The 12883-nt window shown below is 39.5% G+C and overlaps 1 protein-coding gene across 1 annotated transcript in view; it reads left to right on the top strand.

The window, feature by feature from the left end:
• The first annotated feature begins 7 nt into the window (after nucleotides 1-7).
• LOC107121963 (E3 ubiquitin-protein ligase TRIM39-like) overlaps nucleotides 8-12883 on the top strand; it is a 20097-nt gene continuing 7221 nt past the window's right edge. The window contains exons 1-3 of the mRNA XM_015424984.1: nucleotides 8-111; nucleotides 9152-9247; nucleotides 12366-12596. Coding sequence (XP_015280470.1) covers nucleotides 12426-12596 — 171 coding nt within the window. The 5' untranslated portion in view covers nucleotides 8-111; nucleotides 9152-9247; nucleotides 12366-12425. The remainder of the gene's footprint in view (nucleotides 112-9151; nucleotides 9248-12365; nucleotides 12597-12883) is intronic.

Below are 12883 nucleotides of genomic sequence, written 5' to 3'. Positions count from 1 at the left end.
ACGCTCTTCTGCAAAACTGATGAGACCCTCATTTGCCAGGTCTGTGATAGATCCAAAACTCACCGAGGTCACGCAGTCGTTCACACAGAAGAAGCTGCTGCAGATTACAAGGTAATGGCTTTACTTTAGTATTCAGTATCTCTTGGAATATGTGATTTCTGCAGACTGTTGCTGCAGTGAAAAGATCAGCACAGAAGTCAACATTACTTATCCAGCTGGGAACATAATTCCATCGTTCTCAATCCAACTAAATGGGGATACAAGGGTTATAGCTTGAGTTCTGAGCTGGCCAGAGGAACAATGTCCTGTCCATTGAAACATTGAAGCTTTTTATGGCATGAAGGTGAATAAATTCATCCTTTTAAGCAGCTGTCTAAAAGGACAGTTTTTCTCCATACCTGTTGGCAACCTTAGGTGTATACCTCTGTTTAGGCATGCTCCGTGAGAGTGCCTCGTGATCTCCATATACCTCTTATATTACTTGCAGTTTCCTTCCTCCTTCTCTGTTTGGAACTAGGGAGGAGGGGTGTGACATATAGGATTGCCGTACTCCAGATGGAGCCTGGAGATGGCATGCAATTACAGTTGATCTACAGACTGCAGAGATCAATTCCCCTGAAGCAAACTCACAGTACTCTCACAGCACTTTAGGCAAGTCACAGCACTTAAAAATAAGCCTACCTCTCGCCGCTTGCGTGGTGTCCAAAAAGGCCTATAGTTTCAGCAGCCAAACTATCCCCCTGGGGATATCCTGGCTATTCCACACACAACACCATTCAATAATTTCAATTTTTAGAGCTCTGTGTTCCCTCCCACCCCAGGCAAGTGCGCTTACAACTGTGCACCTGCAGCTTTGCTGTAGGCACAGACTCTGTTAGGGCTCTGAGCTTGGCAATAGGGTTGCCAGCCTCCAGGTTGGGCTTGGAGATCTGGAATTATGTCTGACCTCCAGGCTACAAAGGTTAGTTCCCCTGGAGGAAATGACAAGTTTGGAGGCTGGGCTCCATGGCATCATACCCTGCCTTGCCAGGCTCCACGCCCGGATCTCTAGTAATTTCTGAACCCAGAGTTGGTAACCCTACTGGGCAACCTGTTTCTGCACCTGTACAGGGAGCAAACGCTGCCATGGGAACCAAGCAGCATCTTTTCCCTGAAGCAAAGAGCTGATCCCAGCTTTGGAGTGGAAGGTACTTTAGAAGGAGCCTAGGAGGCATCACCTATGCATCTGCAGGCAGGCCCGCCCATTCAGAAGCCGGTTCGGCCATCATAGGAAGTCTTTTGGTTTGGAATTTCCCAGCATGCTTTGGTTGGCTCCAGTCCCCATCAATGCTCCCTCTAAGCTGTGGAGTCTTGTGAACAAAAATTCTACTTTGTGAGCCACTGGCAGTAAAGTTGTGAGCATGTGATCTGGCTACCGCATAGGTTAGCTTGCTCTGGAGCCATCCTTCCTGAGCTAAGACAAAAATGTGTGAGCTGGAGGCTAAAGAACTGTGAGCTAGCTCACACCAACTCAGCTTAGAGGGAACAGTGGTCCCCATGGCAGCCACTGCTTCACTGAGTAAAGGATGAAGCCTTTCTCCAATGTACCTGGCTTTTCCTCCAGTGAGGGAGCTGATCAGGCTCTTTAGGCTGGAAATAGGCCGGTATCCTTTCTCAGAATTCCAAGTATGCCTGCAAGTTTAATAAGATTGAGGAACCCCCATAAGACAGTTAAAAATGGGGGCGTGGCATCGGAGTGGAGCACAATGGACGCCTGATCAGCTAGCTTCTGACGATTTTCCCCCTTAATACCAGCTAACACAATATTCCGCATCCGAAAACACCCCAAAGATATGGGAAAAAACTCCAAAACGAAAAACAAGAAATCCAGCCCTGTAAGTACGCCAGTAACTTCTTATTTCACTCGTAACACCAAGAACGGGCCCAGCATAACAATTCCTGAAACAGCTCCTAAAATGGCGGCAGACTCAGGAACGCATAACCAGGAAGGGCTGACTGTCTCGCACCAAGAATTCCATAAAATGATTCAGGCCCTAGAGAAAAATATGACTTTTACAATAACAGAACTTTTAAAACCGATGACTGCCCAAATAAACAAATTGAATCAAAATATGGCCCTAGTTGCGAAGACAGCTGACTCAGCAATGGAGTCTTGCCTTTTTTCTGGGCCTTCACATCTCTAGTCTTGCCTAACATTACAAGATGATGCTTACTATTTTTATAAAAAGGAAGAATGGGCATCGGAAAAAACCATAGCCTTGGAAAATCAACTAAAAGCCAACAATATAAAATTTCGCGGAATTCCAGAGGACGCGGTACAAGCAGCAGATTTAAAATCTTTTATTGCTACGTGGCTAGCAGGAATAATGGAGCTGGGAGAGGGAGTCGCTCCCTTGATGGACACAGCATACCGCGTTGGTTCTTTAAGAGCAAAAGGCAAAGCAACTTCCCCAGAGACGTGGTGGTTAAATTCATGGACTCCCGAACTAAAACCAAAATTCTTTCTGTGGCAAGGAGCAAAGGCACACTGCAGATGCAGAACAATAAAATCCAAGTGTTTCAGGACTTATCTGCCGAGACTTTACAGAGACGGAAAGCACTGAAACTGATCTTGCAAACTCTGGCTGAGGCGAAAATCAACTACAAATAGATCGCATATTGCAAACTACAGGTGTCTGCGCACGGGACTGTTCTTCACGCCACAGATTTAGACTCAGGTTTAAAACTCTTACAAGATCTTCAGCTGCGACCACCGCAAGACTTTCAGCCAGACATTTCTTCGTAGCCCTTAGACAAGACTACTTCAAGATGGCATACAATCAAAGAAGAAACAGGAGACCACAGAACCCATGAATCCCAGCGTACTTTTGGAAAGTATCCAACTAAATATAAAGCAGTTTTAATAGTTAAGAGTCTAAAGTTAATGTTTGGGTTTTGCCTTTTTATCTCAAGTACTTGCATTTTTGTTTCGTTAATACTAAAAATGATGTCATCTTCAGCATATAGTGGTAAGCTTCTGTTTAATGTTAAGCTCTCCAACAAATACTACTGTTGAACTCCACAGATTGCATGTGAAAGGTTCTAAAAATTATATCAAGATTTAAGATCTTTTAGGTCGTTATGAAATTAGCTGTGGAGGCCTGCAGTATCAAAAAATAACTTGCTACATTTTTATATTTAAAAACATAAGCCTTTTGCAATCCGTATTAATAAGGCTACACAATTAAAACCATAAGCTACATACAACTATAGGACTAAGAATCTACTTATAAATCACTTTTTTATGATATATACTTGTACAAAATAGTGAACTGTACCATTGTTTAAGTATATATAAATTGTTTGAATCTAATAGCTATATTTCACTGTATGCTATGCTCTATGGTTTATTTTTATTAGAGCACCACCTAGTGGCATGTTGCCAAAAGACAAGTAATTTTTGCTTATAAGTAAGATAAAGCTAGCCTATTCTACTTATATAGAGTTTTTAAGCGGGAATATTTCTTGTTTATTTTTAGACCATAATACAACATTGAGTGGTATTGTTGGAAGTTCATATAACCACTGTTATATATATGTTTAATATCTTAGCATCATCCTTAAAGAATCTGTTATAACACATAATGAAACATTTCAAGAAATTGAAGTAACCCAAGACTTAACTTTGAATATATTGTTTGCTAGTAAAGCAATAGGAAATAGGAATATTGTTTATAAATCTAAAGTTTGAATCTATAAGGTTGCATATTTAATAATATCTTATTATTTTAATCAATAGGGGGAAAAGAAGGGGGCTTCTGTCTAGTCCTCTAGTAACCTTAATCACTTCATAAAACATTGTGTTTTACATAGTTTATTCCCTGAAGGGAAGGGAAGACAGGGTCCATAACAATTTTTGCAATGTTGTTTGTTTTGGTTTGTATAATGTCAATGTTTGAAAGGGTAACTGATGACGCAGGGTACAGCACACACTCATGCTCTGATAGCGGTTTAAAGGTACACAGCATGATAAATCTAATGATACTTAAGAGGTTTATGGATACAATTACTTTAGACGGATTTTCTCAGGAGAACATTCTTTGCTCTGGATTGTATACTTTTAACATGAGTGGCAGCACTTTGACTATATCCAATAACTGCCTTTTTTATTTATCCAACAATGATGCCTAAGCAACAAATTAAATACCTCTCTTTTAATTGTAGAGGTCTTAACTCACCTGTCAAGAAGAAAAGGGTGCTCTCAGCTTTATTACGGCAAAATGCCAATATTATATTTCTGCAAGAGACACATCTCAAAGGAAAACAGGATACAGTATTCACATCCCAGAAATTTTCACAACAATATCAGGCACAGGGCACATCTAAGTCCAGGGGTGTTGCGATTTTATTACATAAATAATTGAGATTCCAACTTTTAAAAGCAGAACGCGACCCCTCTGGTAGATATTTGTTTTTAAATGGCGCTTTGAATGGTCACGCAATAACGCTAGTCTCTTTATATGTGCCAAATAACGGTCAAGTTGAATTCATACGTAATACTCTTTTTAAGCTAGCAGCCTTCAGCACTGACCCATGTGTGATAGGCGGTGATATAAACTACATCCTAAGCCAACTTTTAGACAAATCTATCTTATCAAAGAAACAGAAAAAATGATGCCCATACTCTTCTTCATCTGGCAACACAGAACTATATAACGTTCTTCAACAATTTAATCTGGTGGATGTTTGGAGACTCAAGAATCCAACGGTCAAAGACTTCACATACTTCCCCCCAGATACCAAACACATACCAGAATAGACTATATTTTAGCTTCAACATCTATATCACAGAAGCTAGTATTGGTGCACGTATATGGTCAGATCACTCCTGGGTGGAAGCTGTGATGGATGATAGGGACGAAAGCAGAAGAGACTAAAATTGGAGACTAGACTCAAAATTTTTATTTCTACAATCAATAACAGACACAATAGATAAAGGCATCAAAGAATATCTGAAGCTCAGTGCCAGCTGTGGAGTCTCGCAACACATCGTATGGGACTCTTTAAAAGCGGTGGTCCGAGGCAAATTGGTTGCAATTGCTTCTACCTATAGGAAAGAAAAACAAAAGCTAAAAAACCTAGAAATAGAATGCAGCAAATATGGGAATAAACGTACCTACAAATCATTACTTCTAGTATGAAAAAAATTAGAAACTATAGAAGTATCACAAATCCAGAAACGGATTGCATACATAAAACAGAAGTACTGGTTTAAATCGCCTCAATCAATTAAATTACTCGCTTGGAAATACAAGAAAAGAACTACTGAGAATGCTATACATGCGGTTAAGAACAAAAATGGACAATTGCTTTATACCTCTAAGGAAATATCGGAGGCCTTTCTAGATTATTATTCTTCACTTTATCAATCTGATACACCTACGAAAGACTCAATGAAGGCATTTCTAAAACAATTTCCTCTCCAATCAAGCCTTTCATCTCAACACAAAAAATGGTTAGAAGAACCTATCACCCAGGAAGAAAAATTAAAAAAACAATACGTCACCAGGTAATGATTGGTTCACGGCAGAATTCTTTAAGAAATTTGCTACATCATTAGTTGAACCCTTGACTATGACCTGCAATCAAGTACTAACACATGGAATTATGCCTCCATCGTGGAACTCAGCAAACTTCATTTTAATTCCTAAACCTGATAGAGATGGGACACTTACCAGTTCCTACAGACCCATCTCGCTAGTAAATCAGGATTACAAAATCTTCACTGCGACAATGGCTCACCGTCTAAATAAGATCATCGAAGATTACATCCACACCGACCAAACTGGGTTCATACCCAATAGAGAAATAACGGATAACACCCAAAAAATCTTGGATGCGATTCAATACTGTAAGCAACATAAAATCAAACCCTCTTTTGTACTTGACTTCGAGAAGGCCTTCGATAGAGTTGAAACATCCTATCTCAAAGCCTTGCTAATGCACATGAACTTTGGCCCCAAGTTCCTAAACATGATATCAACCATATATGAAGCACCTACCACTAGAATCCAAACCAACGGCACAATTTCAACGAGCATTACACTTTCCAGAGGCACATGCCAAGGATTCCCCATATCACCACTGCTTTTTGCGCTGGCCATCGAACCATTGGCTAATGCCATTAGATCCAACCCTAAAATATCAGGTCTTCAAGTGACTGACCGACAACTAAAGCTTAGCCTATTCACTGATGATATGGCAGTTCTTATGACGAATCCGGAGACATCCATACCTGAAATTCTCAATACATTAGAGAAATATGGGAATAGGATCAACAGAGAACAACTCCAAATCTGTATTATACCCAATTTTGCTAGAAGAATTATTATAAGATTATGCATGGGAAAGAGCAGGTAAAGAAAGAGGTACTTTTCTCCCTTTCTCACAATACAAGAACTCGTGGGCACTCCATGAAACTGCAGAGCGGTCGGGTTAGAACGGATAAAAGGAAGTACTTCTTCACCCAAAGAGTGATTAACACATGGAATTCACTGCCACAGGAAGTGGTGGGTGCTACAAGCATGGACGGCTTCAAAAGGGAATTAGATAAGCATATGGAGCAGAGGTCCATCAGTGGCTATTAGCCACAAGGTATAGCTGGGGGCTCTGGGGCAAGTGATGCTCTGTCTTCTTGGTGCTTGGGGGGAGGGTCAACAGTGGGAGGGCTTCTAATGTCCTGGCCCCACTGCTGGACCTCCTGATGGCACTGGTATTTCTGGCCACTGTGTGACACAGAGTGTTGGACTGGATGGGCCTTTGGCCTGATCCAACATTGGCGTCTCTTATGTTCTTATGTTCTTAAGAACAACAACGATCTTATATAGAACAAAACTATAACTTTTGCTGGACCAAAAAGTCATGGGAATATCTAGGAATTATTATCCCGCTAAACCTAGCTGAACTAATAAACTACAACCATGCAATAGTGGCCACAACGCTAAGTAAACTTGCTCAAGCAGCAGCATCTCCTCTACTCACGTGGATAGAGAAAATCCAAGTTCTAAAAACCTTTATTTTCCCCAAATTTCTTTACCTTTTTCGGGCCATTCCAATACTAATCCCATCTACACTACTAAAACAATGGCAAAAATTGCTTTTGCAATACATATAGAATAAGGCCATGCACAGGATACGTTTTTATACTTACTGTTGAAGCCTAGCTTGTAGGATCTTGAGCATGACCTTGCTAGCGTGTGATATGAGTGCAATTGTGCGATAGTTTGAACATTCCTTGGCATTGCCCTTCTTTGGGATTGGAATGTATACTGATCTTTTCCAATCCTGTGGCCACTGTTGCGTTTTCCAAATTTGCTGGCAAATGGAGTGCAGAACTTTAACAGCATCCTCTTCTAAGACTTTGAATAGCTCAGCTGGGATACCATCACCTCCACTAGCTTTGTTGTTAGTAATGCTTTCTAAGGCCCATTTAACTTCACATTCCAGGATGTCTGGCTCGAGGTCAGTGATTATACCGTCGTGGTTGTCAAGGACATCGAGGTCTTTCTTGTATAGTTCTTCTGTGTATTCTTGCCATCTTTTCCTAATCTCTTCTGCTTCTGTTAGGTCCCTACCGTTTTTGTCCTTTATCATGGCCATCTTTGCATGGAACGCTCCCTTGATTTCTCCAATTTTCTTGAAGAGATCTCTAGTCCTTCCCATTCTATTGTTTTCTTCTATTACTTTGCACTGTTCATTCAGGAAGGCCTCCTTATCTCTCCTTGCTGTTCTCTGGAAATCTGCGTTCAGTTGGGTAAATCTTTCCTTTTCGCCTTTGCCTTTCGCTTTCCTTCTTTCCTCTGCTATTTGTAAAGCCTCATCAGAAAGCCATTTTGCTTTCTTGCATTTCTTTTTCTTTGGTATGGTGGTGATTGCTGCCTCCTGTACAATGTCACGAACCTATGTTGGTATCATACATACCCCTTTAAAGTTACACCGTATCAACAAAGAATACTCACCTTTGTGTTGGAGAGGGTGCGGAGAACAAGCTGACTTTATACATTGTTGGTGGTCCTGCAAAGCAATAAAAGAATTCTGGTCATTAATAAAAAACACTATTAGTACAATAACACGTTAGACTTATGGCAAGATGTTAATATTCCTGCAATACGTAAGGACTTAATCTCAACTTTACTGATGGCTGCCAAGGCGGTAATTACTAGTAATTGGAAAAGCAATAGCTCACTTACTCTTCACCAATGGTACATGAAGGTTTGGGAATACTATGCCCTAGAAAAAATAAATATCTCTGTAAAACCTGGGGCAACTGACAAAAAACATTCCCTATTCTTTACAAAATGGTTAGATTTTATGGAAACTTCGCTTTCAAAACTTTCTGCTTCTACATCCTCAATTCCTTTAAATTATAAAGAAATCATAGCGATATTTTAAGCTATACAGTTACCCTGTCCATATGTCAACTCATGTGTCAGTTTTGTGTTTACCGTGTTTCCCCGAAAGTAAGACATCCCCCGAAAATAAGACCTACTTACAGTTTTGCCTCTCGCTGAAATATAAGGCATTCCCCCGAAAACAAGACCTCCCCGATAAGAAGGCCTCCCCTGAACATAAGGCCTCCCTGATAATAAGGCCCCCCAAAGCTAGAGCAAGCAGCAGGCGGCAGCTTGTCCTGGCAGCAGCGCGGGCTCTCTGATTAAAAGAGACCTTGCACTTCCTGTCTGCTCTGGCTGCACGGCGGCCAACAGTGAGCTGCACGGTGGCGCCCGCCGCTACGGCCCAGAGTCCAAAGTTACGGTAGCCCTGACGGAGTGTACCGTATTCTTCTTCATGGAAAAATAAGATATCCCCCGAAAATAAGACCTAGCGCATCTTTGGGAGCAAAAATTAATATAAGACACTGTCTTATTTTCGGGGAAACAGGGTAATAGTTTAAGTTTAATTATTCTGCATTTTTATAGATCAGTATTTGAAACAGGATTTCTACTAATAGAATGTCTCATAAAATGTACTTACCTTGTTGTAGAGATCTGTATTATTGAAGTTGATTTTCATTGAGATTTATATCTGTATGCAGTTTATATGGAAAATTTATAAAATAAAATATGAAAAAAGGACAGTTAACAATGATACATTATTATTTTTTTCCTCTTAGGAGACGCTGCTGAAGCATCTTGAAAATCTGAAGAAAGAAAGAAACAAGATTCAGTCAGCTAAATCAAATGGAGAAAAGCCAAGCCAGGAGTTATTGGTAAGCGAGATGAAGATGCTCAAGGCTGTGCTCCACTCTTAGAGCTTTTGTTTTATTTTACTCTATTTTTCCCCTTCATTTTTTCCACTTTTAAGTTCTTATCTGGGGTATTATACTTCTTCCCTGTTGTTCCATATATAATAATTTCTACTGAGACGTAGGGTTTTTTTTAACCCTTTCCTATCCTTTTCCTGTTTATTTTATCTATGCCTTTCAGCCTTGGCCGGATTTGCTAACTTGTTCGCGGCAACAACTCCTTTCTCCCACCCCTCGCTTATTAATTTGGGGGGGCGGGAGTTGTACATAGCTGCTGGCCTATTTCTTTTATTAACTTTTAACTTTTTAATTTACATTGTTATATTATATCATACTTACATTAACTATAGTAACCTTTCATATATCAATCTAATTATTTAGTGTTTCATTATTTGAGGGCTTTATCTCTTATCTCTATTTTATGGTTATACTCTTATCTCTATGGTGATACTCATCTCTATGTTATGGTTCTACTTTGTCCTGTGTACCTATTTGGATTGCCCCACTTTGCTTCTGCTTGGTCTGGCCCAGCCACGCTCGTACTTAGCTAGCCCAATCACACTCAGCTATTCTTTTGCTCCTTGCCCCAATCCTTCCTTCCTCCCTTTATCTTGGCTTTTGTGTCAAACATCCATCTCCCTTTTTTTGGCTGTGTAGTGAGAAGATTGAGTGGATTCTTCCACCCTATTTTATTTTTACATTATTTCTGCATTATTTCTACATTTACCGAAGTGTGGAGCTTCTGTTTCTTCCAAAGCTCTTGGTCTGATTCCCTTTTTCTCCCCCCTTTTTTCTGGAGATTTGCTGTTGTGGTCTCCCTTCCTCCCTTGTTTAGGTATGGCCAGAGTGCAGAGTCACTTGGATGGCTTTTGGGGGAGCTTTGATTACTAGTTGTTTATGATGATGATGATGATTAATGAATTGCTCCATCCCTGTAAAATCAGGGCACTGGGCAATATCTGGGGTCTGTTTTATTTGCCCTTTTTTAACATCCCCAGATGAAAAGCATAAACAGGGAGAGACATCTATTCTTTAAAGGTCATCTTTACTAGTACTGACGTAGCAGGAAATGTTGTTGCTGCTACATTTCCAACCTTGTTTTCCAAGTCATGCCATCCCATTTAAAAAGATCTTAAAGAAAGACACCAGCCTCAAGTTTATTTTATTTATTTAAGCAATTGTATATTGATTTCTCCCCAATGGGGCCCAAAGTGGATCCCAATTCAAAAATACAGTATAAACAAGTAGGATAAGGGGGAGGCTGCCAAGTGCAGGGCAGATCTTTTTCATACTCTCCTGGCAGATCTTCTTCACAGCTCCAGTTTACAGCCCTCAGGTTCTTGCCTTTGGGCCAGCTGAGGTTTACAATGATTATTGCAAGAAGGGAGCAGGGCAGAAGCTCAGTTATAAGGTCTTACAGTAGCTGGCTGGAGTTCCAAATCCCTTCTCTCCCCTCCTTCTTGGAGAGCCACTGTATTATCTCACAGTAGATAGTATTCTACCAGATGGACAAATGGTCTCATCTAACACGTTTTAGAACATTTATAGGACAACACTGGTTTTTACTAGGTCAATACAACAAAAATTATAAAAATTGGAAAACAGCAAAGATAACCAAATTGAAAGATTTAATAATAAATAACAAAATTATAGTAAAGAAGGATCTGGACAAAAAGCTAGAAATTACAACGAACTGGTTTCAGTATCTCCAGATAACTCATTTATGTAAACAACTTCAGTTAGAGAAATTATTTAAACAACCTTTCACGAACTTTGAACAGCTACTCAATAAAAGCGAAATTACCAAGAAAGGAAATAGATCAAAATTAATACAGATACTTGCACCCCCGCGTAGATGGAACAAATTACTGAATACTCAAATAAAAGATGAAATATGGAATGAGATATGGAATATGTATGAATATAAATCCTCAGTGATCTCAATCCGTTTATTACATTTTAAAATATTAACGTTTTTTATCTAACACCAGTCCAACTAGCACATATTAATAATGTTAATCCTACATGTTGGAGAAATTGTGATGATAGAGGAACATATTTACACTGTTGGATGTATTGTACTAAGTTAAAGTTTTTTTAGGAAAAGGTTCTAGAAGCTATTAAAAATATTACACAAGTTACCTTACCTTTTGTACCTGAAGTAATTTTACTAAATATTAGAAAAGACTTGCAGACATCTTTGTTAAATGATATTAGAATAGCTTTTTTACTATATGCTGCGAAACTGGTAATAGCGCAAAATTGGAAGTCAGAAACGAATTTTTCTATGAACAACTGGTTTAAAAATATATGGCAATTATATCTAATGGATAAAATCACCTGGTCTATACAACATGTATCTTATGAAAAAAGCAAAATAGGATATACTGTATGGTCGCCTATAATAGAATATCTACAATCTCAAAAAGAAGTACGGTACCAGAAGATATTTTAAATTTATAATTGAAATTAAACTAAATTTTATTTCAACTTTGTAAAAGACATACAAGTTAACTTTTCTTATTGTAATATTGTATTAGGAATTATTGTTATTTGTATAAAGTTTAAAATTAATAAAATATATATTTTTTAAAATGGTCTCATCTAAACCAGTTGATACATTGATATCCCACCTGCTGCAGCTGCAATATTTGTATGTCTGTGACTCCTCCGGGTGACTGATTTTGTTACAACTCATGCATGCATATGATTTTTTCCTACATTTTCCTCAAGTGACTGGTATGTAAGCTCAGTTAATTCAAGTCCATTTCATTCCAGGTATTAGATGGAACTGAGCAATGCTCCCTCTAAGCTATGGAGTATTGTGAGCAAAAATTCTACTTTGTGAGCTACTGGCATTAAAGTTGTGAGCAAGCAATTTGGCTATTGCATAAATTAGTTTGCTCTGGAGCCATCCTTCCTGAGCTAAAACAAAAATGTGTGAGCTGGAGGCTAAAAAACTGTGAGCTAGCTCACACTAACTCAGCTTAGAGGGAACACTGGAACTGAGCTGTAGACTGAGCAGTACATTGACCGTGCAGGGCCTTAACTAACCTGCTTCATTCATATGTACCCATTACAGAAGGAGACACAAGCCAAGAGACAGGAGATTGTGTCTGGATTCCAACAACAGCGGCAGTTTATGGAACAACAAGAGCAACTCCAGCTGTCCAAGCTGAGGGGCCTAGAAAAGGAGATTGAGAGGAAAAGAGATGATTATGCCAGCAAGTTTGTGGATGAACTGTCTGGCATCACTGCTCTGATTGGCGATGTGGAAAAGAAGGAGAAGCAGCCAACAAATGAATTCCTGCAGGTAAGACCCCAATTTAAAATGTGTCCTTAGCCAGATGCTGTACTTCTGAATTGCTCTTATCACAAAGGCTCTCATTTTGTAGCCGGTTTTCTTTAGCACAGCTGTGCATTCAGGAAATAAGCATGTGACCATGTGAAACTGCCTTAAGACTGGTCCATCTAGTTCAGGATTGCAGCTGTCCAGGAGATAAAGGTCCTTCCCAAAACCTGCTGCATTAAGAACATAAGAGATGCCAATGTTGGATCAGGCCAAAGGCCCATCCAGTCCAACACTCTGTATCACACAGT

The sequence above is a fragment of the Gekko japonicus genome, unplaced genomic scaffold (genome assembly GCF_001447785.1).
Source record: "Gekko japonicus isolate JY-2015 unplaced genomic scaffold, Gekko_japonicus_V1.1 scaffold2045, whole genome shotgun sequence".
Classification (NCBI taxonomy): domain Eukaryota; kingdom Metazoa; phylum Chordata; class Lepidosauria; order Squamata; family Gekkonidae; genus Gekko; species Gekko japonicus.
The sequence above is the reverse complement of the archived record's forward strand: the minus strand, read 5'-3'. Positions and strand labels throughout refer to the sequence as shown.